This window comes from Cryptotermes secundus, unplaced genomic scaffold (assembly GCF_002891405.2).
Source record: "Cryptotermes secundus unplaced genomic scaffold, Csec_1.0 scaffold171, whole genome shotgun sequence".
In the NCBI taxonomy this organism is placed as follows: Eukaryota; Metazoa; Arthropoda; class Insecta; order Blattodea; family Kalotermitidae; genus Cryptotermes; species Cryptotermes secundus.
The window spans coordinates 386,729-414,605 of NW_019726223.1; the positions used below are offsets into that span (position 1 = coordinate 386,729).

General features: G+C 38.2%; 1 protein-coding gene across 3 annotated transcripts; it reads right to left on the reverse strand.

The window, feature by feature from the left end:
• LOC111863905 (RNA cytidine acetyltransferase) lies at positions 1 to 27,856 on the reverse strand. 3 transcript variants are annotated; one of them, XM_023850720.2, is made up of 18 exons: positions 27,662 to 27,855; positions 25,699 to 26,147; positions 24,076 to 24,286; positions 22,862 to 23,066; positions 21,679 to 21,800; positions 21,305 to 21,441; positions 16,455 to 16,584; positions 15,473 to 15,621; positions 14,158 to 14,239; positions 11,478 to 11,594; positions 8,302 to 8,478; positions 7,486 to 7,627; positions 6,748 to 6,892; positions 6,324 to 6,562; positions 5,349 to 5,521; positions 4,418 to 4,654; positions 4,174 to 4,319; positions 1 to 150 (listed from the first exon to the last, which is right to left on the reverse strand). In XM_023850720.2, exons 1-18 carry the CDS (start codon positions 27,767 to 27,769, stop codon positions 66 to 68), a joined length of 3,054 nt encoding a protein of 1,017 aa, XP_023706488.1. In that variant the 5' UTR covers positions 27,770 to 27,855; the 3' UTR covers positions 1 to 65. The 3 variants fall into 3 exon arrangements, with proteins under 3 accessions (XP_023706488.1, XP_033607138.1, XP_033607139.1); XM_033751247.1 differs by lacking the exon at positions 27,662 to 27,855 and adding an exon at positions 27,364 to 27,506; XM_033751248.1 differs by lacking the exon at positions 1 to 150 and having other exon boundaries at positions 4,180 to 4,335; positions 27,662 to 27,856.
• Between the last annotated feature and the right edge of the window lie 21 nt (positions 27,857 to 27,877).

The window sequence follows — 27,877 nt, forward strand, 5'->3', positions numbered from 1 at the left end:
TTCTGTCGAGGAATTGTGGTAGACATATTTATTTTTCTACAAATCAAGGTGGAACTAGATGAATATTAATGATCAAATTTCTTCTTGCGCTTCTTCTTTTTAGCAGGTTTCTCAAATAGTTCTTCTCCCTCAGTTGGTCGCTTCTCACCACTAGAACATTAAGAAACCATCATACAGTGTGAATATTATATGGTAACGTTGGTATTCCATTTTAGTTCATGAATGTATCTTGTTTATGTAAATAAATATCATACTTTTTAAAATTATTTTACAATAAAACAACTGCAAATCTCAACATGGGACATGAACTGATCATATAGAAAGAATTTAGAATGCTCACAAAGATTGATGCAGCAGAACAAGAATCACAAAAACCTCTTACGAGTTTGGCAAGATTCTGCTTTATGATACTGTATCTGTAGACCAACTGGGCCTAATATTCTGACAGGCAATGGTGACTCAGTTTATACTACAGCACTTGTTATTAGAAATATTACACTGCAGCATCATGTGTGTAAGATAAGGTTCATTATTACTAGTCCACACAATCCTGCTATAAACATGCCAAAACATGTAGTACATGCAAATGTAGACACTGCAGGTTCTTGTTNATTGTACTCGGAACCTTTCTTTTGTTGTGCCCCCTCCCCCCAATTATTTATCCATCATTAAGCTTCTTAACACACTGTGACATGATTGCTGAAAGATGGAATAGTGGAACAAGAAGAGGCAGCGACTAATAGGCAGTGACACAGTAACCACATTTCCGCAGCAACAAATCAACATGCAACAACAGAGGAACTGTTGGAAGTGGGGTTTTCTGTGGACCTTGCCAAGGCTATATAACAAGGACCAGCAGCAGCAGTCCTGTCAGAGTTGAGTGAGTTGGTGGGTCAGTTGAGTGCTCACTCAAGTCACACCAGTAGGAGGGGGAATGACCAATAGCAGTCAGACTCCTCACCCTGAACAGGAGGCCCCATTTCAGAATGTGTAAAAGCCTTGGAAAGAAAAATATGGTCATGGGACCTGAAACCAAGAATAACTGTACTGGTGAGGGTGAACGGCAATTTGACAGTCCTCTCAGTCTTGAGATGCACTGTTGGCATCCACTATCTAGCAATGACTAGTGAATATACAGAAGACTTCACGTGTCCTGTAGTTGTGATCTCAAAGAGTGTGTTACAGTTATTTATAGTTACAAGTTATAAGCATTCAATAAATCCAGTTATCAATACAAACCTCATGTATAATCACTAACATGTGACACTATATTGTTTTCTGAGGTGAAGTTGCTAACTTTACACCCAACACTCAACTTGAAGGACTTTCATCTGGCTCTGCCCATTGATCAGTCTGGATTGGGTGATCCTATTAGGAACTTATGCTCCCACCAGCAAATCATCTAGGTGAACAGGGCATACAAACCTCCCCACCATGTTAAGGTAGGAGCCTAGGGGAAGGCTTCAAAACTACAACTTATACTTAATTCGACTCATCTGAATTTTCATTTCATGCATCCTGTTGTGTTATTATATACAATTCTTTATTAAATCTGTCACAACACAATAATACAGTGTTCATGGCTAAATAAGCTTTGTTATATGTTTCGGCTATTCATAGCCATCATCAGGCAAATACACGATCATCATGTTTACATACTAGTGAACTGCAATTGCGTAGTGAGTCTGGATACATGACAATTATCATATTATAAAACACATGGTATAAAAATTACAATGAAATATAAACTATTATAAAACAAGAGTTTTGCTGTAAAATAAGGTTAAATCTATTTAAGTGATTATATCACGAAGTCAGTAATAAATATAAATATCCATTGTTTGGCCTTTCTTACCGATGTATAAAATTTCCAATATTTTCATATTTATGAAATCAGCAAACAAAATATACAACTCAACGATAATTTCACTGAAATTTTTAATCCTATATATGATGTAATAATTGACACATACCAAACATAATCAATATTCATATCTCCCCTCCCACCACATCCTCACACCCCACCTCTACCCCCCCCCTTCCCTCTTTTTGCACCAACTTCACTATAACATAAATCACCAAATCAGTTGCAATCTGTATGCCCTACAAAACCGACATAAATACATTGTACGATGAGGCACCAACCAAACAGTAAGTAAACAATACTACTATATCATCGATATCAAAATCAACAGTTATTATTATAAATCGAATAGCTTTTATTGACACATCATTTTCAGATTAATGTTGAAATTAGGGTCGCGCCATAGCTCAAGCGGTTAGTCACTGGCTTCCCACCGCGGCAGCCTGGGATCGATCCTGGGTCTGCAAGTGGGATTTGTGGTGGACAAAGTGGTGCTGGGGCAGGTTTTCTCAGAGTACTTCGGTTTCCCCTGCCAATCTTCATTCCACCAATTGCTCCACAATCACCCTCACCTATCATCTGGGGCTGGTACAGTAGGCCAGAAGTGGCCACAGTGCAAGGGACTTAGTCCCACCCCACTAGCAATAAAAAAAATGTTGAAATTATACTTCACAGGCCTCCAAACAGTTTATCATATAAAAGTCTAGAATATTCCATCATCCGCAGGAAAACACAAGATTGCAATGACTGACTTCGTGATATAGAATATCACTTCAATAGATTTAACCTTATTTTAAGGCAAAACTTTTGTTTTAAATAAGTAAATTTTCCTGGGGAGTAAAGCGTGGCCAGCACGTAATGCTGACAACCTTACCGCCATCTTTGAGCCGATTGCCTAGATAATGTGGCACCCTCAATGTCTCACAACCCTATGGGCCTTCATGGCCTGTTACAGGGATAGCTTTACTTTACTTTTTATATTTAATTATAATTTTTATACCATGTGTTTTACAATGTGATAATTGTGAAGTATCCACACTCATTGCACAATTGCAGTTCACTAGTGTGTAAACATGATTATTGGGTATTTGCCTGATGATGGCTATGAATAGCCGAAACATGCAGCAAAGTTAATTTAGCCTTGAACACTGTCTTGTGTTGTGATGGACTTAATAAAGAATTGTATGACTTATCTCAAGTTTAGCCTCTGACAACTCTTTACAACCAATCACATAACAAAACTTTGGCTGAAAGCAGATAACCTGGTCCCATGTTATAAGAATTTTTCCATATTTCCATAGAGAGACACTGCAGGTTCTTGTTAACAGTAATGCTTTAGACTGTACTTGAGGACTACCTAATTTCACTCTTGGCAGGTTACACTGTTGTATTTTTCCTTAGTCTTTTAAGGCAAATGCTGCAACAGTACTCATACTTCGAAATATGTCAGAAGTCAGTATAGCAATGGGCTATAGGCTGGATGGCCAGAGTTCAATTCGCAGTAAGTGAAAGATTTTTCTCATCTCCACAACATTCACACCAGCTCTGTAGCCCACTCAGCCTCCTATCCAACATGCACCAGGGGCTCTTTCCTGGGATAAAGCTGTCAGAGCATGAAGCTGACCACTCACCTCCATCTACGAGTACTACTGAATCCAACAATGATGGAGCTGAACTGGCACTCCCCATACATATGCACAGGGACAGCTTTACCTCACCTAGAAATAAGTCCAGCCACTTTCTAAGTCCTGATCAATTACCCATTCAGGGCCACCTACACATCTGATTTGAGGAACATAACCTTTACATTTGAACGTTATTAAATAACCCAAATATCCATCATATTGGGATATTGTTTTTAAAAGAGTACTGCTCTACTTATAGAGCAGTCTTAGCAGAACAGTTCTCTGCTGATCAAAGGTAACTAATGAAACTCCTAAAGGTAAAGGTAAAGTTCATGTGTTTCATTAAGTACCACACCTTGCAGACATATTATGGAATGGAGCAATTGTTTTATACATTCTCAACCGTGACACTAGACAGAGATGTATGCTCAGCTTCGTGCCCCAGCTTTGTCCCCTAGTACCCACTGAATAGTCTGGAAGAATCCCTGAACCAGGGTCTGGACATAGTGGCGAAGAGACAAATCTGTTACTGCTTGGAATCAAACCCCAATTCTCCGGTCCAGCCTGTAACTTAGTCACTACTATTTTAATGCAGAGTGGGTAAAAATAATTACAATTCATTTCATGTAGGAGAAAATGTAGGAAGTAATTTGGGAATGTAAACAGTAACATTCTGATATTCACGTTTTGACAGAAATAATATTCTTGAGCTTCTTTCCTGAAGGACCCAATGCCTGTGTCCAATCTTCTTCTGAACCTTTAATTGCATACTGACTAAGATTTTCTTGTTTGAGTTTCTTCAACTCCTGCTGCTGTTTGAGCTTCAGTTCCTGTAATACAGAAGTCCTATATATATTACTCTCCACCTATGTAGGACATAACATAGTATTCCATACACATAACAAAGAGCTAATTTACTGGTAATTACCTTTGCTGCTTCATCTAACTCATCACGCATGCTCTTGGCAATGGGGCTGAATGTGACATCAGTTCTTGACAGGATTAGACCCTGTTTTATGGAGTGTTCCAGAATGCCTGCTAAATACTGAACACATCGACGAATTGTTCGGTTGAACAGCCCCAAGAGCTGTGATGCTGGCAGCTCCAGCTCTGATGCAAGATTATCCACAGTTTTACACTGCAGACCAAGTCCAAGCATAATTGCCTAAAACAATGGAATAACATTTGTGTGTTAATTTGCATCATGTGATACAATTTATACCAAGAATATAGAAACAGAATATGTGGGAGAGGAGATAAGAATATTATATTACAATTTATTAAGATACTTCACTATGCCTGAAAACCATAATATTTCAGATTTAAACAAATGAGTTCAGTACATCAGAAGATGCTTCCTTTCAATAACTGATGTTCTACACATCCATCTACTACATACACTTTATTAAATCTTTAAAAATTTAACTTCTGCCGGCTCAAAGACACTGTCAGTGTCCCCCCTCCCCCCATCACAATAAGCTTCTGATGCTGACTGCCCATGGCAAAGCAAAGATCTCTAAAACTAATGCTCTCTGTAGGGCATGAAAAGTGCAAGACAAACTGGTCTGCTCACACTCCATGTGCCACGTCTGACTCCACTGTTATGTTCTCTGCAGAAAGGAAACTAAAACTGTATGGGTACATTCATAGTCCATGCAATACTTCAAATGTCGATATATCAACATGTTCATATTTATCTGAGGGTTAATGAATCTCTTTTATCACAAACACAGAATATTTAAATCAACATGATGTTAAAAGTGACAGAAGAGGATCTGGAAATTCTGAAGATTATGGAAGTACTCTGACAAAAATCTATGCAAACAGGAATCTTCATGGGCAACTGAACCCTAACTTACTGACTGCACGGCAGAGAAGCATGTATCACCCATGCAACTGAGGAAGTAGAGGCGAGCCAGGGCAGGAACCAAGTCCATAACCAAGTGGTAGTCCACTAGATTGTTGCTGTACATCTCCAGCCTCTTTATATCGTACTTAGTCAAGTACACATCAAGCTCCATTTTGCTTAGCACTGCAAAAATTACAAAATATTTACTGTAATAATCAATATTCTACAACAATACTGAAACTCAGATTAGGTTAAAAAGGGTTGGGTGTTAACTACCCTAGCACAGTGACCTATCTTCAATCTACTGTATATCCCCTTTCTTGTGATAGAGCCTGCAGCAGTTCTGTATGTCACATGAAACACGTTCTCTTGCTTAACGGGTGTTTGGTTTCAGGAAGCGTGTCCCCAGGAATGCAGTAAGTTCAAAATTCAATTATCATGGAAAAGTGGCCGGTGCAGCCAATAAAATCCCAGTACACAGGGATGGCGGTAAATGTGTTAATTCAGCGAAAACTTGTCACATAGGATGCATAAGGATGTTTAGTGTCATGACACATTTTACACGTACTATTTACCAGTCCTAGCTGGCTCCTATTCAAAACCTGGCCGTGCAAGAAGGAGACCTTTCTAATCATAAATCACAAACCACAAATTACAATTTTGCTGCCCTATTTGTATTTTTATTGGCAAGTTAGAATTTCACAGCAGCTAAAATCATCCACCATAATCAGGAGGATACAGACATGAAGTTACGAACTTTGAACTTACCTGTGTAGTAGGTGGAAAGATGATATTAAAATGGATCTTAGACGAGTAAGTTGTGAAAATGTGAATTAGGTTGGAACAACTCAGGCCAGAATCCAGTAATCAGCTTTTGTGACTACACTGATGATCCTTTAAGTTCCATAACTGGGAATTTATTGACCAGCAAAGTAATTATAATATGCTTAAAGATCTTGCATCATGCAGTTACCGAAGCACTAACCTGTGGGCTCTTGTTTGCAGACCTTATTCTGAAGCACACTAAGTGCAAGGGCCGGTGAAAAGCTGCGGAACTGCAAGCCTAACAAGGATATAAAGCGGCGCCTGAAGTCAGCCCAAAATTCTCCAAGCCATGATCCTTTTTTGGTCTCATCTCTTTCACTATCATCACTGCTATCTGAGCTGTCCAATATGTGCAACATGATGCATGAGTGTTCACCTGTCAAATCATTGGTTGTCTGCCTGCCATGCATAAGTGACACATCACTGATTTCATTCCTCTCAGAAAATACAATAACATTATAACAATAAAACATTATAACAGGGTAGAAGAAGGGCCCAGATATTCTGTCCACATTGTGAAATTCCATGATGATACAACTGGTATACTTTTACTAAATCTTAAGAATGCAAACAAAAAAGATCACCTCAAATAAACTGGAACAAACTCTGCTCTTTTCCAGAATTTAAGGAGAGGTGCTGTGAGCCCAAATGATACCCCAAGGTAGTGCAGATGTTCTGGTGGTCTCTCACTCAGTTTCAGTAAAAGTGGTGGCAGAGACTTTCTTGGTTCTGTACAAAGCAAAGCACAATCATGGTACAGTTCTTTTCAGTCTAGTTATACCCTGAAGTGTAAAATGAGACAAAACAGACAGACATCTGTAAACCAATTAATCCTGTTAAACATCCCATCTTTTCAAAACACTAACATGCTGAGAGCCTTGGAAGTGGACATGCCTCTAAACCCACTCACTCATCTGCCTGCATGCATTTAAAAATGTAGTTTCAGTTGTCGACATTTACCTGGACAGAGAAGAGAACAATGAAAAGCTTCAATCAAGTTAACTAGTAATCTACACATGATATGACATGGATACCTTTCAAATATGAGCCTACAATGTGGAGTATGTATAAAACAAACCTTGCACCATGCCTGTCTTCAGTCTGTTGCGCATAATCTTGAATATTAATACTATTCATATATCTGCATGTACAAATGAAACTTCCAAATTTCAGAAAACAGGACACATTACTTTTAGAGATTGTATGCAAATATAATGAAAGTTGGATATTATAAATAACAGCAATAATGTGAACATTAATATGAAGATGATTTCTGTGACTGCCTATGGGACAGAGAGAACAAGTCAGGATGAAAAATTTACCTATTCTTTCCTCCAAAAGGCCCACTTTCTCATCTTCAACACTCTTAATGTGCTCTTGAGGCAGCTGATCCTCCTCGATGCTTGGAATCTTGAACTCATAATACTTTTTCAACAAGGAGAGAGCTTTGCTGCCATATCCCATCTGTAAATTGTAAAGTGCTATAAGAAAAATGACACAATTAGGAATATGTATACATCTGAATAAATGTAATTTTTGGCATGAACTTAATGTCAAAATTGTTAACCATTTACAGTCAAGGAGTATAAAAGAGTATTGCTTATGGATTCCCTTCTGCTGCTTGAATACAGACTTCACACATCAAGAAATTAAATTAATGATGCAAATTATGGAGTACAACCTTTCTCATCTCAGTTACAGATGGTGAGCAAAGGGATACCTAACTCTGAAATATTTGTTTTTCCTATGTTAGGAGGAGCATTTAGTAATGCTAAGAGGGGTCTCATTTAAAATTTAAATACAGTGGAAGCCGCAAGTGGACTTCAACACTATATCAAGGAAAATCTTAAATGTAAGAAATTCAACACTGAAATTATTGAACGAGACCAATGAAAACTAAAAATGAAATGAGGGAAAATCTTAAATCAAATAATATTAAATGGTGGCTCCACTGTACCTCAAAAATCTTGGTTATTGAGTACCATACACTAGCGTTTTAATGGAATCAGGAACTAAAGGTTACAAAGATAAAGTCAAAAATAATTTCTGGGTAGGGGGAAGAATTCTTATGGTCTAATTTTCTTTACATTCTTCCCTCCAAACCAAGCAAATCAATTCATAATTATGTAACCTCATACCCCTTGATAGTCTGGATGTGTGGCTATCCTCACTATCCTGGCACCAGACAGCATGGGGAAGTCCTGATCTTGATATTGCTGGGCCACAGTCCAGGGAATAAGATCACCAGATGCTCTCTTACCTCTTGATAATCCATTAACAATAGAGTTCTTTGACACTTGACCTTCCAAGCATACCTGATTAATAACAGATGTATGTCAAGCCACAAAGATCTTAACATAACAATAACAGTATTACAAAAGTTTTCATATACAGCTACTCTCAACACTCATTCATTCATTCATATATACAGTGGTAATTATATTAGGTCTATAACAAAACTGTTTAAAACACACTGATATACAAATAGGCCTTTTATGACATTTCATAACAAGCTTATTTTTTTACAGTGAGGAGTTGTGAGTCCCATGCCCCAACCCCAAGCAGGACCACCACCCCTTGTTAGCGGTCTGCGACTGCTTATTCAATATATCTGCAGCGACCCTCCATATCTGGAGGCCGTCTCCTACATCCGCAACCTGAGCATGTGCCATGTCATGGTGACGAGGGACTCACCTCTGTATGGGGCAGGTTTGCTTGCGGCAATTTGGAAAATAAATATCAAAATATAAGTTACAGTTAGTGGGAATACAGCAGATCAGATAGGACAGAGGTGGCACTAGACCAGCTGGCGAATACACATTTTTCTATGGAAAGGGGAACAAGAGTCATGAATTAGGTAGTTTTTCAAACACAGGAGAATCATAGCAGCAGTTAAGAGAGTAGTAATTGATGGGATATCATACATAATACTATAAGGTCACTGGTGTGATATCGTTGTTCTGAATGCTCATGCCCCAACAAAGGATAAAACTGATGATGTGAAGGCCAAGTTCTAGGAAGAACTGGAATGTGTATTCAATAAATTCCCTAAATACCACACAAAAATTTCATTAGGAGATTTTGATGCCAGAGTAGGCAGGGAAGACATTTTCAAACCAACAACTGGGAATGAGAGTTTGCACAAAATTAGTAATGATAATGGAGTTAAGAGTATGAAATTTTTCCACATCCAAAAATCTGTCAAAGTACTTCATTCGCACATCATAACATTCATAAATTTACGTGGACATCTCCTGACGGAAGGACTCACAACCAGACTGATTATATTTTGATAGAAAGGAGATGGCATTCAAGTATACCTGATGCCAGATCATTCAGGGCAGCAGATTATGAAACTGATCAGTATCTTTGGTGGCAAAAGTTAGGGAGAGATTGGCAATGAGAAACAAACAATGCACACAGTTCATATGGGGAGGATCAATCTCAAGTAATTAAATGAGGCAGGGGGTAAACAGCAGTGTCAGGTTGAAATCTCAAACAGGTTTGCAGTTTTGGAAAACTTAGACTCTGAGGCAGATATTAATAGAGCTTGGGAAACTATCAGAGACAATATTAAAGTTTCAGCCAAGGAAAGTCTAGGTTGTTATGAACTGAAGAAGCATAAACCATGGTTCAATGAAGGACACTCAAAATTATTAGATGAAAGGAAACAAGCCAAATTGCAATGGTTACAGCATCCAAGTGAAATAAATGGGAATAATATGAACAATATAAGATGTGAAGCCAGCAGACATTTCTAAAACAGAAAGAGGGAGTATTTGAAAGACAAAATTGATGAGCTTGCAGTAAACAATAAGAACATTAGAGATCTGTAGAGAGGAATAACTGAATTTAATAGTGGTTACCAACCTAGAACTAACTCAGTGAAGGATGGGAATGGTAATCTACTAGCAGATTCCCACAACATTTTTAACAGATGAAAGAACTACTTCTCTCAGTTGTTGAATGTACATGGGGTCAGTGATGTTAGGCAGATAGAAATGCATACAGCTAAGCTGGTAGTACCTGGTTCTAGTCCTTTTGAGGCTGAACTGTTTTATCAGAAATTATTTTTAAAATTATGTACAATCTTGAAAAATAACTCTGAAATAGTTTTTTTTTGTATTACTAAGTATGTATCCCACAGCATGACATTATAAATGTTGAAAAATGTATGAACAATGACGAATTTAATCGAATTTCAAGAACTTTTGTCCTTATTGAGAGCCCTGTAATAACAGACAATGCTATGGATTTCAGCAGTGTGCGACTCAACATAAAAATAAATAATCACATATGCATTCCCCCGATATGAAGTTCATCTTCCTTAATTTAATTTGCTTAGTGGGGAGTGGAGTCCAACTGGGTCCACTCGGCACGGCGGCCAGTGATTGGCCTATTGTACCTGCCCCATGTGATTATGATGATGGAGAATTTGGTGGAATGAAGACTGGCAGGGGAAACTGAAGTACTCAGAGAAAACCCGCCCCAGCGCTACTTTGCCCACCACAAATCCCACTTGACCAGACCCGGGATCGAACCCGGGCCACCGCAGTGGGAAGCCCGCAACTAACCACTTGAGCTATGGTGTGGCCCAAGTTCATCTTCCTTCCTACAGCAGTCAAATCACCATGTCAACTGGTGCTTAATTTCCCCAATACTGCAAATGATATCCAAAAATAGTATCCATACTCCTATGCTTGGGGCTTGAGTTATGATGTGGATTCTGCTATTCCTGAATATTTCCATTCTTACGCACAGTATGGTTTAAGAAAAAAGTATAAACTGGTAGTCTGTACACCAAGAAACCTGAGAGCAGTATAACTAGTTAACAACTGACAGTTTCCTCTACATGGAGTTTAATTTGTTATTTCCTATGAAAATACTGCACAAAGATTTCAACCCAACAGAATGCTTCCCATTTTCACTATATACAAGTTACTGTGCTTAACTAATTAAGCACTATGCCATGAAGGCATATGGTGGAGTGTATCTATAGATCCACATATTCTTGATCTCAGCACTAGTTGGGAGTAGCCAGCTTCATGCCCCAGGTGATTTACCCACAGGGAAAGAGCCCCTGATACCTACTGGATAGGATGATGACAGAAAGATCTCGCCCATACTGGGACGTGAACTCCGACTCCTCAGCTGTCTGGCCCATAGCCAGTCAATAAACTGGGTGTGCTATCATTGGCTCCTTTTCACTAGATATAATTGTTCTTAATACAGTACAAGATTATATCCTCTATTTTATATTTTTTATGTATGTACACTACTTTGGAGTCAGTCATTTACTCTTTCAGTTTCTTACCTGAATAACTACAAGAACTTCTGGCAAAGATTTCTGATTTGGATCAACTGGTCCAAGCAAGCAGAATAAATGATGTGCTGGAGCATCTGACATCATCTGAAGATCATTTGGACTGTTCTGTGAACAAAAACGAATGTCAGTTAGGCGAGATAAAAATTATAAGAAATGTATATCAGGTTCAGAAGAGACACAGTTACTAAGCAATCTGAGATAAGATACATCTTTCTGATGATTCAAACCCTTTGCTTATTTCCTCTGTTAATATGCTTGACTGTATTCAAGGAAATGCAGATGTCACAGAAGGGAATTTTATTTATGGAGCTTCCTCTCCATAAAAAAATAATGCATCTGAAGCAAAATCATTTCATCTGTCTCTGAGAAAACTGTCATTGTTTTAACCATCGCATAACATACACTTAATTTTTAAATTAATGTGTAGAATGTAAACAATTAAGAAGGCAGGAGGAAATACAGGAGACTGAGGAATGAATTGAAAAGAGCCACAGTCAGGGCCAAAAAGGAATATCTTGATAAGATATGTAATGAGATTATAGAATTTCAAAGGAGAGGACGTTATGATTTGATGTACATGAAGACAAAAGAACTAGGATGGAAAGAGAACCATGGGATTCAAAATATTGGCATCGAAGACTCCCAGGGGAATAGAATAGTAGATCAGAGGAAAGTGCTGAAAATCTGGGAAAATTATATTACAGAACTATATGAGCGACCTAATCGGCCAGAAACCTTGGAAGTGGAACCGGAAGAAGTAGATACAGACGAGAAAGGACCATATATTTTACAAAATGAGGTGGAAAAAGCTATCAAGGACATGAGGAATGGAAAGGCTACAGGAGATGATGATGTACCTGGAGATGTGCTTAAGTTACTGGGAGAAGGTGGTTTGAAAACACTGACAAAACTAATAAACACCATATATGAAACTGGGGAGTGGCCCAAGGACTTTACAGAAGTGACAATGATTGCCTTAAAGAAAAAGACAAAACCTACAAAATGCAGCGACCATGGCACAATAAGCCTAATGGCACATACAGCAAAGATACTTAAAAGAAGAACTGAAAGGAAAATAGAGGATATACTCAGAGAGAATCACTTTGGATTTAGAAGAGGAAAGGCAACCAGGGATGCAATTGGGATAATGAGAATTATAGCAGAACGAACTTTGGAGACAGATGAAGAACTGTGTGCTTGCTTTATAGACTGGCAGAAGGCATTTGACCCTGTAAATTGGACCAAATTAATGCAGATCCTAAAGGAAACAGGTATCGACTGGCAGGAAAGATTGATTAGTAAATTGTACATGGATCAGAGTGCGACTGGACAGAGGGGAGACAAGAAGTGTGAAGATTGGAAGAGGAGTTCAACAAGGATGCTGTTTATCACCAATTTTGTTCAACTTGTACAGTGAATGCCTTACCAAGGAAGCTCTGGATGGGCTTGAAGACTTCAAATTAGGAAGGCAAATTATACAAACTGTTAAATATGCAGATGACCTTGTGTTAATGGCTAAGGAAGAAAATGTGCTACAGGGTATGACTGATAGACTAATCGAAAGTGGAAGGTGTTATGGCATGGAAATGAATGTGGAAAAAACAAAAGTAATGAAAATTTCGAGACAACCAACCCCAGTCACAATAAAGATAGACCAAAAACAACTGGAGAATGTGAAATGTTTTAAATATTTGGGTAGCTTGTTAACAGATGATGGAAGGTGTACTTGTGAAATTAAATCTAGGATTGCCATGGCAAAAGCTGCATTTAGCAAGAAGAAGAATCTTTTTACCAGCAAATTGGACTTAAATTTGAGAAAGAAACTAATGAAATGCTACATTTGGAGCATGGCTTTGTATGGGGCTGAAACTTGGACACTTAGGGCAGTAGATCAGAAACACCTGAAAAGCTTCGAAATGTGGTGTTGGAGAAGGATGGAGAAGATCAGTTGCACCAATCATGTGAGAAATGAAGAAGTGTTATTTAGAGTCAGTGAGCAGAGGAATATCCTACACGAAGGCTAATTGGATTGGTCATATCTTACATAGTAACTACCTTCTAAAAGAAGTTACTGAAGGAAAGAGAGAGGGGCGGAGAGAAGTGACCAGAAGACGAGGAAGAAGATGTAAGAAGATGCTGGATGACCTTGGGGACAGAAGAGGATATTCTCATTTGAAGGAGAAAGCTCTAGATCGCATTAAGTGGAGGAACTGTTTTGGAAAAGACTGTGGACCTGTCTTCTGACAGATTACTGATGAATGAATGTATATGACGGAAGGACTTGTATATTATATAGTGACATGATAGTGACTATACAGAGGCTACCACCATTTCTATAAAGCTTGTCCAAACTAAGTCAATTATTGATGAATATGGATTTTATAATCTGTTAGGTATTTTAGATATTTCCAATTTATGAAATGTAATATTACTTCAGGCATTAGATTAAATTAACTTATAATCTGCTTATATATTAACTACAAAAAACGAAAATTGAATTGAAACTATTCTATAGAATTTTCTACTCGTGAACTTAAAATTTTCACCTGTCATGGATGAGCAGACAATTGTATTTTCAAGCCCAGTGAAACTGTACTGTTAAACAGCTCAAGAATTAATCCATATATCCACAGAATATATGGTAATATATGCTAAAAATAAAACCAACCTTATAATGTGATGCAACGTACAGTGCCACTAAACGCTGAAGAAAGGCTTCAGATGCTTTATGGAAACAAAACAATGTATCTCTGAAATACAAATTCAGACATCAGAGAAGATAAATCAAACAATAACACAGGAATTCATATCTCACAAATTTAATTTGCTTAGTACAGGAAATGTTCGTAAGTACAGTAAAAATGTAGGTGTGTGTCTGGTATGAAAATACATGGTCAGTTTTTCAGCATAAAACAATATGTAATGGTTACCAAAATCACAACACAATTAAAATGTCACATGTGAAATCCCTGAATGTATTCCTTGGCTTCTTCATTCACATAATTGAATAGTTGCTACAGGTAGGTCTAATCTATTCCAACTCATAAATTATTGTCTCATAGCAATTCTATCTTTTTAGGTTCAGCTGAAAGGAAATATAGTGTTCAAATTTCCAAACCAACCCACTAATACCACGAAGCGGAGTCCATGAGAAGCCAACAGTAAGTTAGCCAATGAAGCAAGTTCTCATGTTCACAAGAGCCTGTCCCTAGTCCCTGTCCTAAGCCAGATGCATTCAGTCCAAATCCTGAAACCCTGTTTCTTTAAAATCCATTTTAACATTATCCTTCTATCTATACCTAAGTCTCCCAAGCTGTCTCTCCCCTTCAGGTTTTCAAAATATAGAATTCTGAATGAATTTTTATATATCCCATGTGTGGTCCATGCCCTACCCATATTATCTTCTTTGGTGTGATAAATTATGGAACTTGTCATTATGCACTTTTCTTCAGCCACCTGTTGCTTCATTTCTTTCAAACACAATATGCATAAACCATCATTTGCTATATTACAAATCAGTATTTCAGTTAGCACAAAATGTAAGCGGCCTCCGTAGTCTAGGGGTAACGTTCCCACTTCATGATTCAAGGTACGCGGGTTCAAACACTGTGGAGGTCATGGAATTCTTGAGGGTGGAAAAATTCAGGGAACAAGTCCTCCAGGATGGACTTTAAGCTGTGTGTCCCGTGTCGTAGATTTACGGCACGTAAAAGATCCTCATGTCTCTAGGAGACCTCTGAGCAAAATCAGGCAAAAAATTTCCTCCCCAAGTAGTTTCCAATGCCTCTGGTAGAGGGGGAAAGTATCAGGTTGGCTGAATGGGGCTGATAGCACACACCAGTACTGGTAGGGTATGGCAACTGGTAGAATATCAAAGGGGGACGTACAATAGACTATTAGTCGCAGTGCATGGGGAAACCCACCCCCTCCGATAATAATAATAATAATAATAATAATAATAATAATAGCATAAAATGTTCTACCTGTTAATATAGTACAGATCACAGTTGTCTGGTGGAGGGCAACCTGATAAGATAGGTTGCACAGATGCAGCATTTAGACACAGCAAATCATTCAGCCATTTCTCAACATGATCACCTGGTTTGTATCGGATTGACTCATTAAGCACAACCTAATAAAGGAATAATTTCATATACAGTTACTGGGTTTTTGGACTTATTCCATTGTCCGGTATTCTAGAAAATAGAAAACATGTAGTGGACAATGTAAAAAGTCCAAAAATCCAGTAATTCTGTGTTACACACCATTGTGAGAATAATTGCATGCAGACTTGTACTACATTGTACACAAAACAGCTTCCCATTAGTCACAATAAGCAAATTTAATTATTCCTTACTGAAAACCGCCATAACACAACAATCAATAATATGTGTAAGTAGCTCTACGAGATATTTTTGCTACATGTTTCAGCCTTCAAAAGGCCGATTTGATGGAGAGATATTACACATTACAAATTTACACAACGGAGTCATCCATCAAATAGTATCAAATATTAAATAATAACATACAACATAACAATGATCATCCGAACACCACATCAACCATTGTGTATATAATATGTCAGTACAAGCATTACATATATTACGATTACAACTGCCAACTTCCAAATACCAACACATATACAACTTTTAACTATACTTTTGACTGTGTAACTGGTTATTTAAGACTTCAACTTTTATTGTAATTTATATTTTATATTCACTCATATCATTTTATACCACTGTATACATTTAGAAGTTTAGCACTGTATCCTATATTTGACATGCAATTCAGTAACGAAAAGTTTAATGTATTTGCCTGATGATGGCTTTGAAGGCCGAAACATGTACCAAAGTATCTCCTAGAGCTGCTTACACTTATTATAGATTGTGGTGTTATGACAGTTTTCAGTAAGAAATAATATATGATACATAACAGGATGCAGTCACTGAAAATTTAACTTACTTCATGCAGAGCCCTTCCAGTGGATGCAGAGTGACTCTTGCTTTTGTCAGCTGACATGCCAATGGGTGCTGCCTGTGTTCGCAACTGCTGCAGTAATTTCAGGGATAGTGACCGGCCTGTACCCTCATACCTGATTAAACATGTAGTAGTTCAAATAATTGAATAATTGAATTAAACTTTAAAAATGTATACCAAAGATATTACATTCTTCATGTGGAGTAACAATGCAAGTTTTAACCCTTTGACGCGGTAATTTAAATTCCGCGGCTGCGTCTCCTGCGGTAATATATTCAGCCGGCCATTTAAATTTTGCTCGAAAATGATTTATTCATCATTGTTCTTAAATTCTATGAGATAGGAACATGAAACTTTCACTAAAATGATCTTAAAAGGTGGTTTTATAACCTTACCTTATAATATGAGCGCCCTTTATATCTTCAATGGAAGCAGGTTTTTTAGTATTTGAGCAGTGAATGGTACGCCTTGAAGCATGAAACTTTCACTAAAATGATCTTAAAAGATGGTTTTTATAACCTTACCTTATAATATGAGCGCCCTGTATCTCGGTAATGGAGGCAGTTGGTTTAGTAGAAGGAAGGCCTTGAAGCATTCGTATAACCCAACGGTGCCTCACATTCACCATTCTCCGCTCCAATATTGTGTATTTTTTTTGGCCCTTTTTTTTAACCACACATATGTGCGGCCTTGCCTTCTTACCCGTGAGGGGTATACTTCAAGGAAATGTCTTTCCGTGACCCGTTTAGTTGCCAGGTCAGCTGTAGTAAATTCAACGTTACGAGTTATCATAACAAGGGGTTGTTGCTATGCCTTTGATATTCCATCCATTTTGGCGGCAGGAGATGTCGTAGGGGTGACCACAGAATTCATGAAGTTATTCTAAGAACTGTCTGGTATCTAGTGAACGAAAGTAGAGCTTAGCTGGCTCAAAAAAATATTTATGGTCATCCCTCGAAACGACCACCAAGGTCAGTACGATAAAATGGCGTCAACTTGAGCGATAATACATGAAGGAATGAGTTCTTTTTCCCTCCCCCACACACATCCGTATCGTCTCAGGGGGTGACCACAGTGTTCTGCCTTAAATTGTGGCGTTTTTCTCAGAACTGGGCCTTTGTACTGTGCGAAATCAATGGATAATGCGAGAATAAATTACTGGACAACCCTATTCTAAGAATTTCAGTTGAGTGTGTCAATGTGGCCAGCTCAGGGTAATATGATATCATATACAACAGTAAACATCACGTCTCTTCTGTTTATATCTTCGAAGCAAAGAAAACACGCCTTCATAAGAGTACAGCTAGAAACCGCTCGCCAGAACCACAGGAACTTTGCTGCAAGACAGGCATATGTAACGATGACTTGGCACAGATAAAGTCGTGTCTTATTTATACTCTGTTCTACTGACAACAGGCCAGCGAAAAATCTAACAATCTACAGCAAAACCATCAATTATTATGGGCGTTATAACATAGGTGTGCAGCTGAACGAAACATACACGTCGAACCCCCCCAGACGATTTAAATCCCTGACGAAACATACACGACGAACCACGGCAACGGGTTAATATATTTATATTATATAAAGTAATTTTTGTCACTTCAGATGACAGTAAAAATATTGTGGCATGTAGACCCAGTGCTAGGCAATGACCACAAAATATACCAACGATACAATCTCCATTGCAAAGTAATGGCTTCACAAACAAGCATGTTTCCATGGCAGCAACTGCACTGCTACAGGGGAACGGTGTTTTCTGTGCAGTCCATGCCAATATGTTATAAGAAGGAAGTGAGTGAGGAGTTGGTTGATGAGTTAGTGAGAGGGCTGCTGAGGCCACGCCACAGCTCAAGCAGTTAGTTGCTGGCTTCCCACTGCGGCGGGTTATCTCAGAGTACTTCAGTTTCCCCAGCCAATCTTCATTCCACCAAATTCTCCATTATCATAATCACCTGGGGCAGGCTACATTAGGCCAATCAGTGGCCAACGTGCCGAGTGGACCCAACTGGAATCCACCCCCCCACTAAGTGAATTAAAAAAAGAGAGAGAGAGAGAGAGGGATGCTGCAGTTCATTCGTTGTGAGCTGATGCTGTGAGATGCTGGTAGCTGAGGCCAGGGACAGTTTGGGAATCCGCAGGAAAAGGAATGTTCACCACTGGAAGCTGTTATCCAGCAACAGCAGTGAAGACATGACTGTGGACATGGGGGGGGGGGAAGTAGAGAAGGCGCACACAACAGTGAACTCTAATAGTGTAGTCACACACTATATCTAAGAGTCCAATAAATCCAATCATCAATCCAAAATCCATCTATAGTCACATTCCATCATGTGATAATATATATTATTCCATATATTAATTGCAATAATTCTGCCAATTCAACAAACTGGCCAAAATATAATGAACACTCATTCCCATCTTCAACATTTTCAGTACTTCCAGTTGTTTTTTTCAGCGTTTTGGCCATTGCTCCCTGAGCATGGATAAAACTTCTGTTACACTATGTCACATCAACAGAGAATGGATCATCAATGGACTGACAAAATACTCTCAAATGTGTTTTAATTTATAAGTTCACAACGTACACAACTGACACAAACTGCCTCCAACAGCCACTGGCTGGCAAAGTTCACGGGTGTATTTTGACATGCCAGCACTTCTAGAATTACTTCTATTTGGCATAAGGAAAAATTGCCTGATCAGTGGAAGGAATCTATTATTGTACCAGTTCACAAGAAGGAACTGACTGTAGTAATTATCATGGGATATCACTGCTATCAACTTCATATAAGATTTTGTCCAATATTCTTCTTTCAAGGTTAAGCCCATATATAGATGACATTATTGGGGATCATCAGTGTGGGTTTTGACGTAACAGATCAATTACAGATCTGATCTTTTGCAGTCATCAGATATTGGATAAAAAATGGGAGTACAATGAGACAGTACTTCAGCTATTCATAGGCTTCAAGAAAGCGTATGATTCGGTTAGGAGGGAAGTATTGTACAATATTCTAATAGAGTTTGGGATACCTATGAAACTAGTTAGGTTGAATAAAATGTGTTTAAATGAAATGTATAGTAAAGTCCATGTAGGTAAATATTTGTCTGATAAATTTCCTATCCAGAATGGTCTAAAACCAGGAGATGCTTTATCATCACTCCTTTTCAACTCTGCCTTGGAATATGCAATTAGGAAGGTCCAGGGAAACCAGGTGGGACTGAAATTAAACGGGACACATCAGCTGTTGGTCTGTGCCGATGATGTGACTCTACTGGGTGATAATGTAGATACCATAAAGAAAAACACACAAACTTTAATTGATGCAAGTAAAGAGGTTGGTCTAGAAGTAAACACAGAGAAAACTAAGTATATGTTACTGTCTCATCACCAAAATGCAGGGCAAAATCATGACATAAAGATAGGAAACCGATGTTTTGAAATTGTGGCACAGTTTAGATATTTGGGAACAACGATAACAGATCGAAACCTGATTCAGGAGGAAATTAAGAGGCGATTGAACTCGGGTAATGCTTGCTACCATTCAGTCCAGAACCTTTTGTCTTCTTGTCTGCTGTCCAAAAACATAAAAATTAGAATACACAAAACTATAATTTTACCTGTGGTTCTGTATGGGTGTGAAACTTGGTATCTGACATTAAGGGAGGAACATAGTCTGAGGGTGTTTGAGAACAAGATATTGAGGAGAATATTTGGACCGAAGAGAGATGAAGTGACAGGAGGTTGGAGAAAACTGCATAATGAGGAGCTTCATAACTTGTACTCTTCTCCAAGTATAATTAGAATGATAAAGTCAAGGAGGATGAGGTGGGCAGCTCATGTAGCACAAACAGGGGAGACGAAGAATGCATATAGGATATTGGTGGGATGGCCAGAAGGAAAGAGACCACAGAGAAGACCAAGGCATAGGTGAGTGAACAATATTAGAGTGGATCTTAGTGAGACAGGATGGGATGGTATTGACCGGATATCTGGCTCAGGATAGGGACCAGTGGAGGGCTCTTGTGAACATGGTAATGAACCTTCGGGTTCCATAAAATGCTGTGAAATTCTTGAGTAGCTGCAGAATTGGCGGCTCCTCCAGAAGGGCTCAGCTCCATAAGTAAGTAAGTAAGTAAGTAAGTAAGCAAGCACTTCTAGTCGCGTACACACTTGTATGTTCTGTAGAATACAGCCGACTAATGGTCCAATGCCAATCTGACGCGCAGGTCAGTGTCAAAACTCAATCAAGCTGCTGGTCCACTGATTGCCCATTCCCTATCAGTGTTATTACATGCAGTGTGAATGGGCCTTACAAGTGTAATTTCTCACAGGACAGAATTACATTTATTTCCAATGATACATTACAATTTCAGATTAATTTGTTCATGCCCACTATACTTTCTGATTCTACAAAGGTATTATAATAAACTCCCAGTTATCCGAGCATTCAGAATTCTCAATGAAAATTTTCATTATAAAATTATTAAAAAACAAATATCTTATGTGCACTGATTCTTCCAGCTGTTGCTAGCAGCACCACCTGTTGTCCTCCCACACACCACTACAGTACACACTAGTTAAATCTGTGATCATGTTAGAGTATACATATAGAAAGTCTTTCACGAATCAATCTGCTGTCTCTCCTAGGAAGACTCCCACACAACGATTACATTGAGAATGTACTGCTACAACTATGCAATAGGTTTCTCAAATTTTTCCTATGTGATTAGCACATTCATGAAATGGAACACCTTATTTGCCATACATATCAGATAATGGGGAGTTTACTATAAATTCCATTATCTGCAGTTCCAATGAATTTACTAACCCATTGATTGTTGATGCCAGAAATACAAGATATGGTCCCAGCATGTTCTTAACATATGGCAGAGGAATGGCTGCTGCTTCATCAATGACAAGAAGTTCTGCTTGACCAAGTTTATGTGCATCTGTTGGGTGAATGTACTGAAAAAAGTGGGAACTGTAAATTACATTCTGATATGAAGCCAGGAAAAATATAATGAGATAAAGAAAACTGGACTGAAAGAACTAAGCAATCAATTGCATATTCTCATGTGATCATATCAATTCAGATAGAAAAAAAATGTCTTCTGACAAATTTAAGTTATTTCAAGGAGACAGAACCATTGACTTTTAGGGATCCTAAGGAACATCGGTTTCTTCTTCACAATCTGTGTTTACCTGAATTGTCTGTCGATGGTCTCTGAAAATATTGACTCGAACAACAGCTTTGTTAAATTCTGGATTTGTCGACTGGATGATGTCATAATCTAAATGTTCTTGGTATTCCAATGCATCAAAACCTAAAAGGAAGCAGTGCTTTGTTAAAAGTCCAACATCTAACTTCCCAAGTGGGGCATTAAGTTGTTATTACATGATCTGTCTCGACATATGGACATAATAACTTGTCTAAAAGCAATCACCCTATCGGAATAGGTTTATTTAATGTTTAAGAAAAGCAATGAAATGAATGTGTTATGCCATCTCTCAGCAGATATTTACTGTACTCATAAATATAAATTACATACTGCCATGAAAATATGCTATGAGAAATAGATTTCTTCAAATAAAACTCAGCTGAGATAACAGTTTTCTTAAGTTTGTTATCACATCGTGAATTCTGCAACAAGATATTAGAAATATAAATGTATTTTTTTTTTAATTTCTTGGGGTGGGGTGAGATTGAATTCACTTGGTATGTTGGACACTATTTGGCGTATTGTACCAGTCCTGGATGATAGATGATGATGAGTGTGAAGCAGTTCGTCATGAGTCTCAAGAGGCTTAATGCCAAGACAAACTGACTGATGGTAAACTGCCAATAAAGAAACTCTGACTTTGACTTTGACATTTGAGTCAATCTTGAGGTGCACTGTTAGCACCTGTTACCTAGCAATGACTGGTGATGACAGAATATCAAACATGAGACTTTATGTGTGCTACAGTTATAGTGTACTATAAAATGGGTAGATCACTCAGACAGTTATGGTTATTCTAAAGGGTTCTGACAATGGTGGATGACACACAGAATTACTGGGGTTTTGGACTTTTGCCATTGTCTGGAATTTTAGGTAACAGAGGACATGATGTTTTGGAAACTGGATCTGTTTAGCTTTTTCTAAGGGGACCAACTGAGTAGGTATCTTCCTTTCTCACCTGAAGGTGGAAACAGATCCTGTTTCCAAAATGTCGTGCCCTCTAATACCTAAAATTCCGGATGATGGAAAAAGTCCAAAACCCAATAATTCTGTGAGTTATAGGTATTTGCAGTTATAAGCCTTCAGTCAATCCAATTATCAATCCAAACCCCATGTCTGATCACAAATATGTGACAATATAAATATTGTGAATCAATTACGCTTACCTCTGAAAATAAATTCAAACAGTGTGGTGAGATTTTCAGGGCTTGGACTTGTAACAAAGATATTGGAATAGCCAAAAGCAACTGCTCCTGCCATAGCAAGTCCCAGAGCAGCTGACTTGCCTCTTCCTCGAGCAGCTGTCAGTGAAACAGTAGATCTCAGGGTCTTCTCTGACACAGCCTCAATAAATTTCAGAAGAGCTTTAGCCTGAAAAAATTTTGCATAAAATTAGTTTTTAATATCAGGAAAGTAACTGACATAAGAATATCAACATATCATGGGTATTATATGCAATCAAGAACACTAACACTCTTACTACCATGCATGATGCATGAGGCTATGCCTGAATTACCATGCCATTTTATAAAAATCCATTAACATGTACAAAACAGATCTCCGTGCACTAACTCAGTAACAGAAAAGTGCATAAACTCACACATTTGCATAGCTGTGCCATCTCCATAACAAATATAAGAACACTACATGAAAGATCGGCCTTTACGCATCAGCCAGATTGCATCATGGCAATCCTAGAACAACCTCTCTTGGTTAATTGGTAGCAATAATTTCAATTCAGATTCGCTACCATGTCTGTGATAATAGAATTTATACTGGATGCAGAAGGAACCTCACTAGCAAACTTTTTTTTCCTTGGCACTACAGCCCCAACGGGCCTAGGCCTACCTCCATGAACTTCTCCGTTCACTTCGGTTTTTCAAGATCTTAGACATATGGTAGGACTCCTTGGGCGGGTGATCAGCTCGTCGCAAGGTCTCTACCTGTACACAAACACAGAAAACGCATACAAACATGCATGCCCTGAGTGGGATTCGAACCCACAAACCCGGCTTCCGAGTGAGTGAAGACAGTGCACGCCTTAGACCGCTCAGCTACTGTGACTGGCCACGAGCAAACTACCTCTTAAAAATTCAATGAGAAAATTTAACATTTCTCATCTCTAACTTCAGTGTCCATAATTATAATTCCAGTGATCTGTTCTCAGAAGTTATAGGCCTTTAGAGACCCTCTGGAATCACATTATAACTGAACATACACACTAATAGTTTGAAAAGCTCTGGAAAGACAGCCTGATAAAATAAACATGATAATATTACCACCATAAACCCAACATCAAGTCACTAGCACATAAAAATATATTATTCTGCTGTATTTGAGAATCATTTTTGGGCAGTACTAAATACTAAAATCCAGATACCTGGTCCACAGTCTTACAGCAGTTAACAAGAACACCAACAGGCTGCGTATCCTGCAGACTTTCTTTTAGGTCTGCCAGTTCCTGTTCACTTGGAGGAGAATCAGGTTTTCCTTCTGGGTCCACCTTAAGATTATGAGATGAAATGGGAAGCACATTAAGCTGATCATCCACCACTAAGCAGCGAGGACATGAGGCAAGAGACAGCAAGAACCTAAAATATAATCAGTAGTCATGTTATATAGTGTCATCATGAGCGGCCTCCGTAGTCTAGGGGTAATGTTCCCACCTCATGACTCAAGGTAAGCGGGTTCAAACACGGCGGAGGTCATGGAATTTTTAAGGGCGGAAAAATTCAGGGAACAAGTCCACTGGGAGGGACTTTAAGCCGTGGGTCCCGTGTCATAGATTTACAGCATGTAAAAGATCCTCATGTCTCTAGGAGACCTCTGAGCAAAATTAGGCAAAAAGTTTCCCGCCCAAGTAGTTTCCAATGCCTCCGGTAGATGGGGAAGTTATCGGGTACCACTGCCAGAATAGGGCAGACCTCGCTGGCAGTAAGGGGCAAAGAGTGAGCACCAGTACCGGTAGGGTATGGCGACAGTAGAAATTAAAAGGGGGATGTACAATAGACTACTAGTCACAGTGCATGGGGAAACCCACCCCCTCTAATACTGAATAACTGAATAGTGTCATTATTATTATTACTGATCTTAAGTGTGCTATTCTTTTTGTGTTAGGGCAGTTCCTCTCACCATATACAATTTCCAACCTGGAAGACCAGCCTGCACAAGATTCAAACAGCCAAAAGAGTAAAACTATTGGAAATTCACCACAGAATGCCTACAGGCCTGCTCACCCATGTCATTAAACACTTTAAGCTGCCACCTAATACTAATTTCAGATTTCAGGTTCTTACACTGCTGACTATGAAGATTGTCTTTTGGGATGTGACACTATGTAGCAGAGTAGATATTTACAAACATTTTGGAAGAACCTGCTACTTCTGTCTTCTGGGTATCTGAAGATTGACACAGCAAGTATGCAAGTGTGTGTGTGTATAACAGGTCTTATATAACTATATATTTTTTTGTTACTTTTACTGAATTCAGCTTAACATGTTACAACATATTTTTGTACACAGAATGTCTCATAAAAATAAAAGGCAGTGTAATGTTCTGAGCTCTCAAAACCAAAGAACTATATATCTTTGCCCAACCTCAATACACAATGTGCATATGACATGCTACAGATACCCTCTGACCATGATCTAAGAACAGAGAATAAGGCCCCTTCCACAGTAATGTATTTTACTGAATATATCCTCAGATCTGGCTGTCATCATGAATTCACTATCAACATCATCTGCTTGTATTTCACTGCAAAGTATAGTGAGTTTCAGATTGTTGTCTTCTGGGTTCTGACACCATGTAGGGTTGTAGGCAGACACTGATATTCCAGAGGAACATGCTGACTTTACCTTCAGAGTTGACATCTGTACAGTAAGGAATCAGTTGGGTTATACTGACAGGCTGCAAGGAAGGCAGTCACTGAGATCCACAGGAGGGGTGAGGAATCACAACTCCAACTGGGCCAACATACTCTGTTATAATAATTTGTTCTCACCGTTCATTGAAGCGTCCAACAACATCATTGTGTGCTTCAGTACGATAGCGTTCATGAACATCCATGCTCATGGTATAAAGTTGTTTCAATGATGTTACTGTCTGTAGCAAAAGAACAATCAATCCCCCACCTTCAATTGTCTCTACTGTTCTTGCTAACAGGTTTGGAGTCAGGGTTTCAAAGTCTTGTAACACACACATACCGTATGTGTTTCCAAGTATTTTGTGAGTTTCTGAATAGTAACAGTATCGAATATTTGTAGATGCAACAAATAATTCAAAAGGGTCATCTTCATTAACATTCACTTTGCCACTCTTTATTTTACGCTGAAGACTTTTCATCCTCTTTTTCCGATGACTACTGAAGCCAAGGTCTTTCTTATAACACCACAATATATTGGGCCTTGCTTTAACACACGCTTTAGAGAGCATGTGATGTAAAATGACAACCTGAAACAAAACAAGGACTTCTCTTAGGATTTACTTTATTTATTTGTATTTTATTCAACACTGCCAGTAACTCAAACTATATAGTGTAAAATCATTTGATCATGAATAATGAACTGGAAAGGATTTGTAAGGAAGTGGTCATGCCTAATTTGAGGTATTATCCTGGCCTTTGTCTGGAAGGAATGAGGAAAACAACAACAAAAAAATTCATTCAGGATAGTTGGTGTCCTGGCCTACATTCAAACCAAGCACCTTGCAAATATTCCACATGAGAATCACTCATGGCAACATATATGTTAAAACTGGTTCACTTTGCTTACTTCACCTCCGTACTGCCATGTGGTCTAATTTTTTTTGGAAACTCAACACACAAAAAATAAAGTATTTAACATCCAAAAGAAAATAATAACAATAATGGCAGGTGCTAAAAGCAAATTCTTTTGTAGAACATTATTTAGGAAATGTAGTATATTTCAGTTTGAAAGTGAATACCTGAAACTTGAAAAATTTCATAGAAATATAGATGCACATCATTTAAAAACAAGGCATAAATATGACGTTCACATTGAAAATGTTAACCTCACCAAATATCTGGGAGAAATATAGTACACAGGTATCAAGTTATTCAGTAATCTTACACTTACAATTAAGACCTTATATCATAAGCATATTCAAGCCCACATAAATGATTACCTCTTAACTTACTCCTTCTATTCTGTAGATGAATTTATCCCTAATGAAAAATGTTATGCCTTATGCATATCAGTATGTGAAATAAGATTTGTTTCATATTTGTTTAAAAATTCTTAAAGTTTGTGTATATTTTTATATGAAGTAAGTTCCTGCACTTACATATATATTAGAGCACAATAGATCACTGAAGGTCACAGTGTAGGGGCCAGTTTTGTGGCCCACCCTTACATACATATGTTATAACATATTCTATAACCTTTGGTTCAGCTCAAAAAAGAATCTATGGTGTGCAAATCAACTCCATCATACTCTACTCTATTCAAGTAGTAAATGCAAATTTCAGAAAAGAAAAATTCTAATCCTGTCACAGGATATGCTCACATCTACATCATTTGTGTAATTTGTAGCTGAAGAGACTCACAAGCCTTTGATAACTGATACTGATATCAGTGAGATTAAATTGTGGCGATTTCAAGTTGGAATCACAAATTTCAATCCTGATAAATGACTGTGTTCATAGTACCTTAAATTATGTCAGACCTGGTTCATCCCCAAACGTTTTCACCATTCATGCTCATCGTATGATTCAAATACCAACACTATATAATCTCTGTATACTGCCATTGACCTAAAACTAAATTAAATAATACGTCTGGTTTTTACAGCTGTTAAAATGTTGACTGTGAAGATGGAGGCAGCATCCTCACCGAAACGTTGCCAAATTCCTACGAGACTACACGGTATCAACCCAGCAGTCCGCAATCTAAACCTCTTCCCTGCAAATGCAATTCGTTCTGACCAAAGAAATAAAACCTACTTACTTGATCTCGTCCCTTATCTCCAACAACCACAAACATTGTTCGGTGTCCTAGAGTTACACCATTTTCAATTAAAACTCTTACACGGTTATCTATTTTCTTCCTCACCATTATAAAGATTACAAATAATTTCAGCACCTACTACTAAACCACATGTACCTGACTACCTGGTCTTCGTGCCGAATCTCAATACTTTCGATATCTCGTACGATTTCGCTC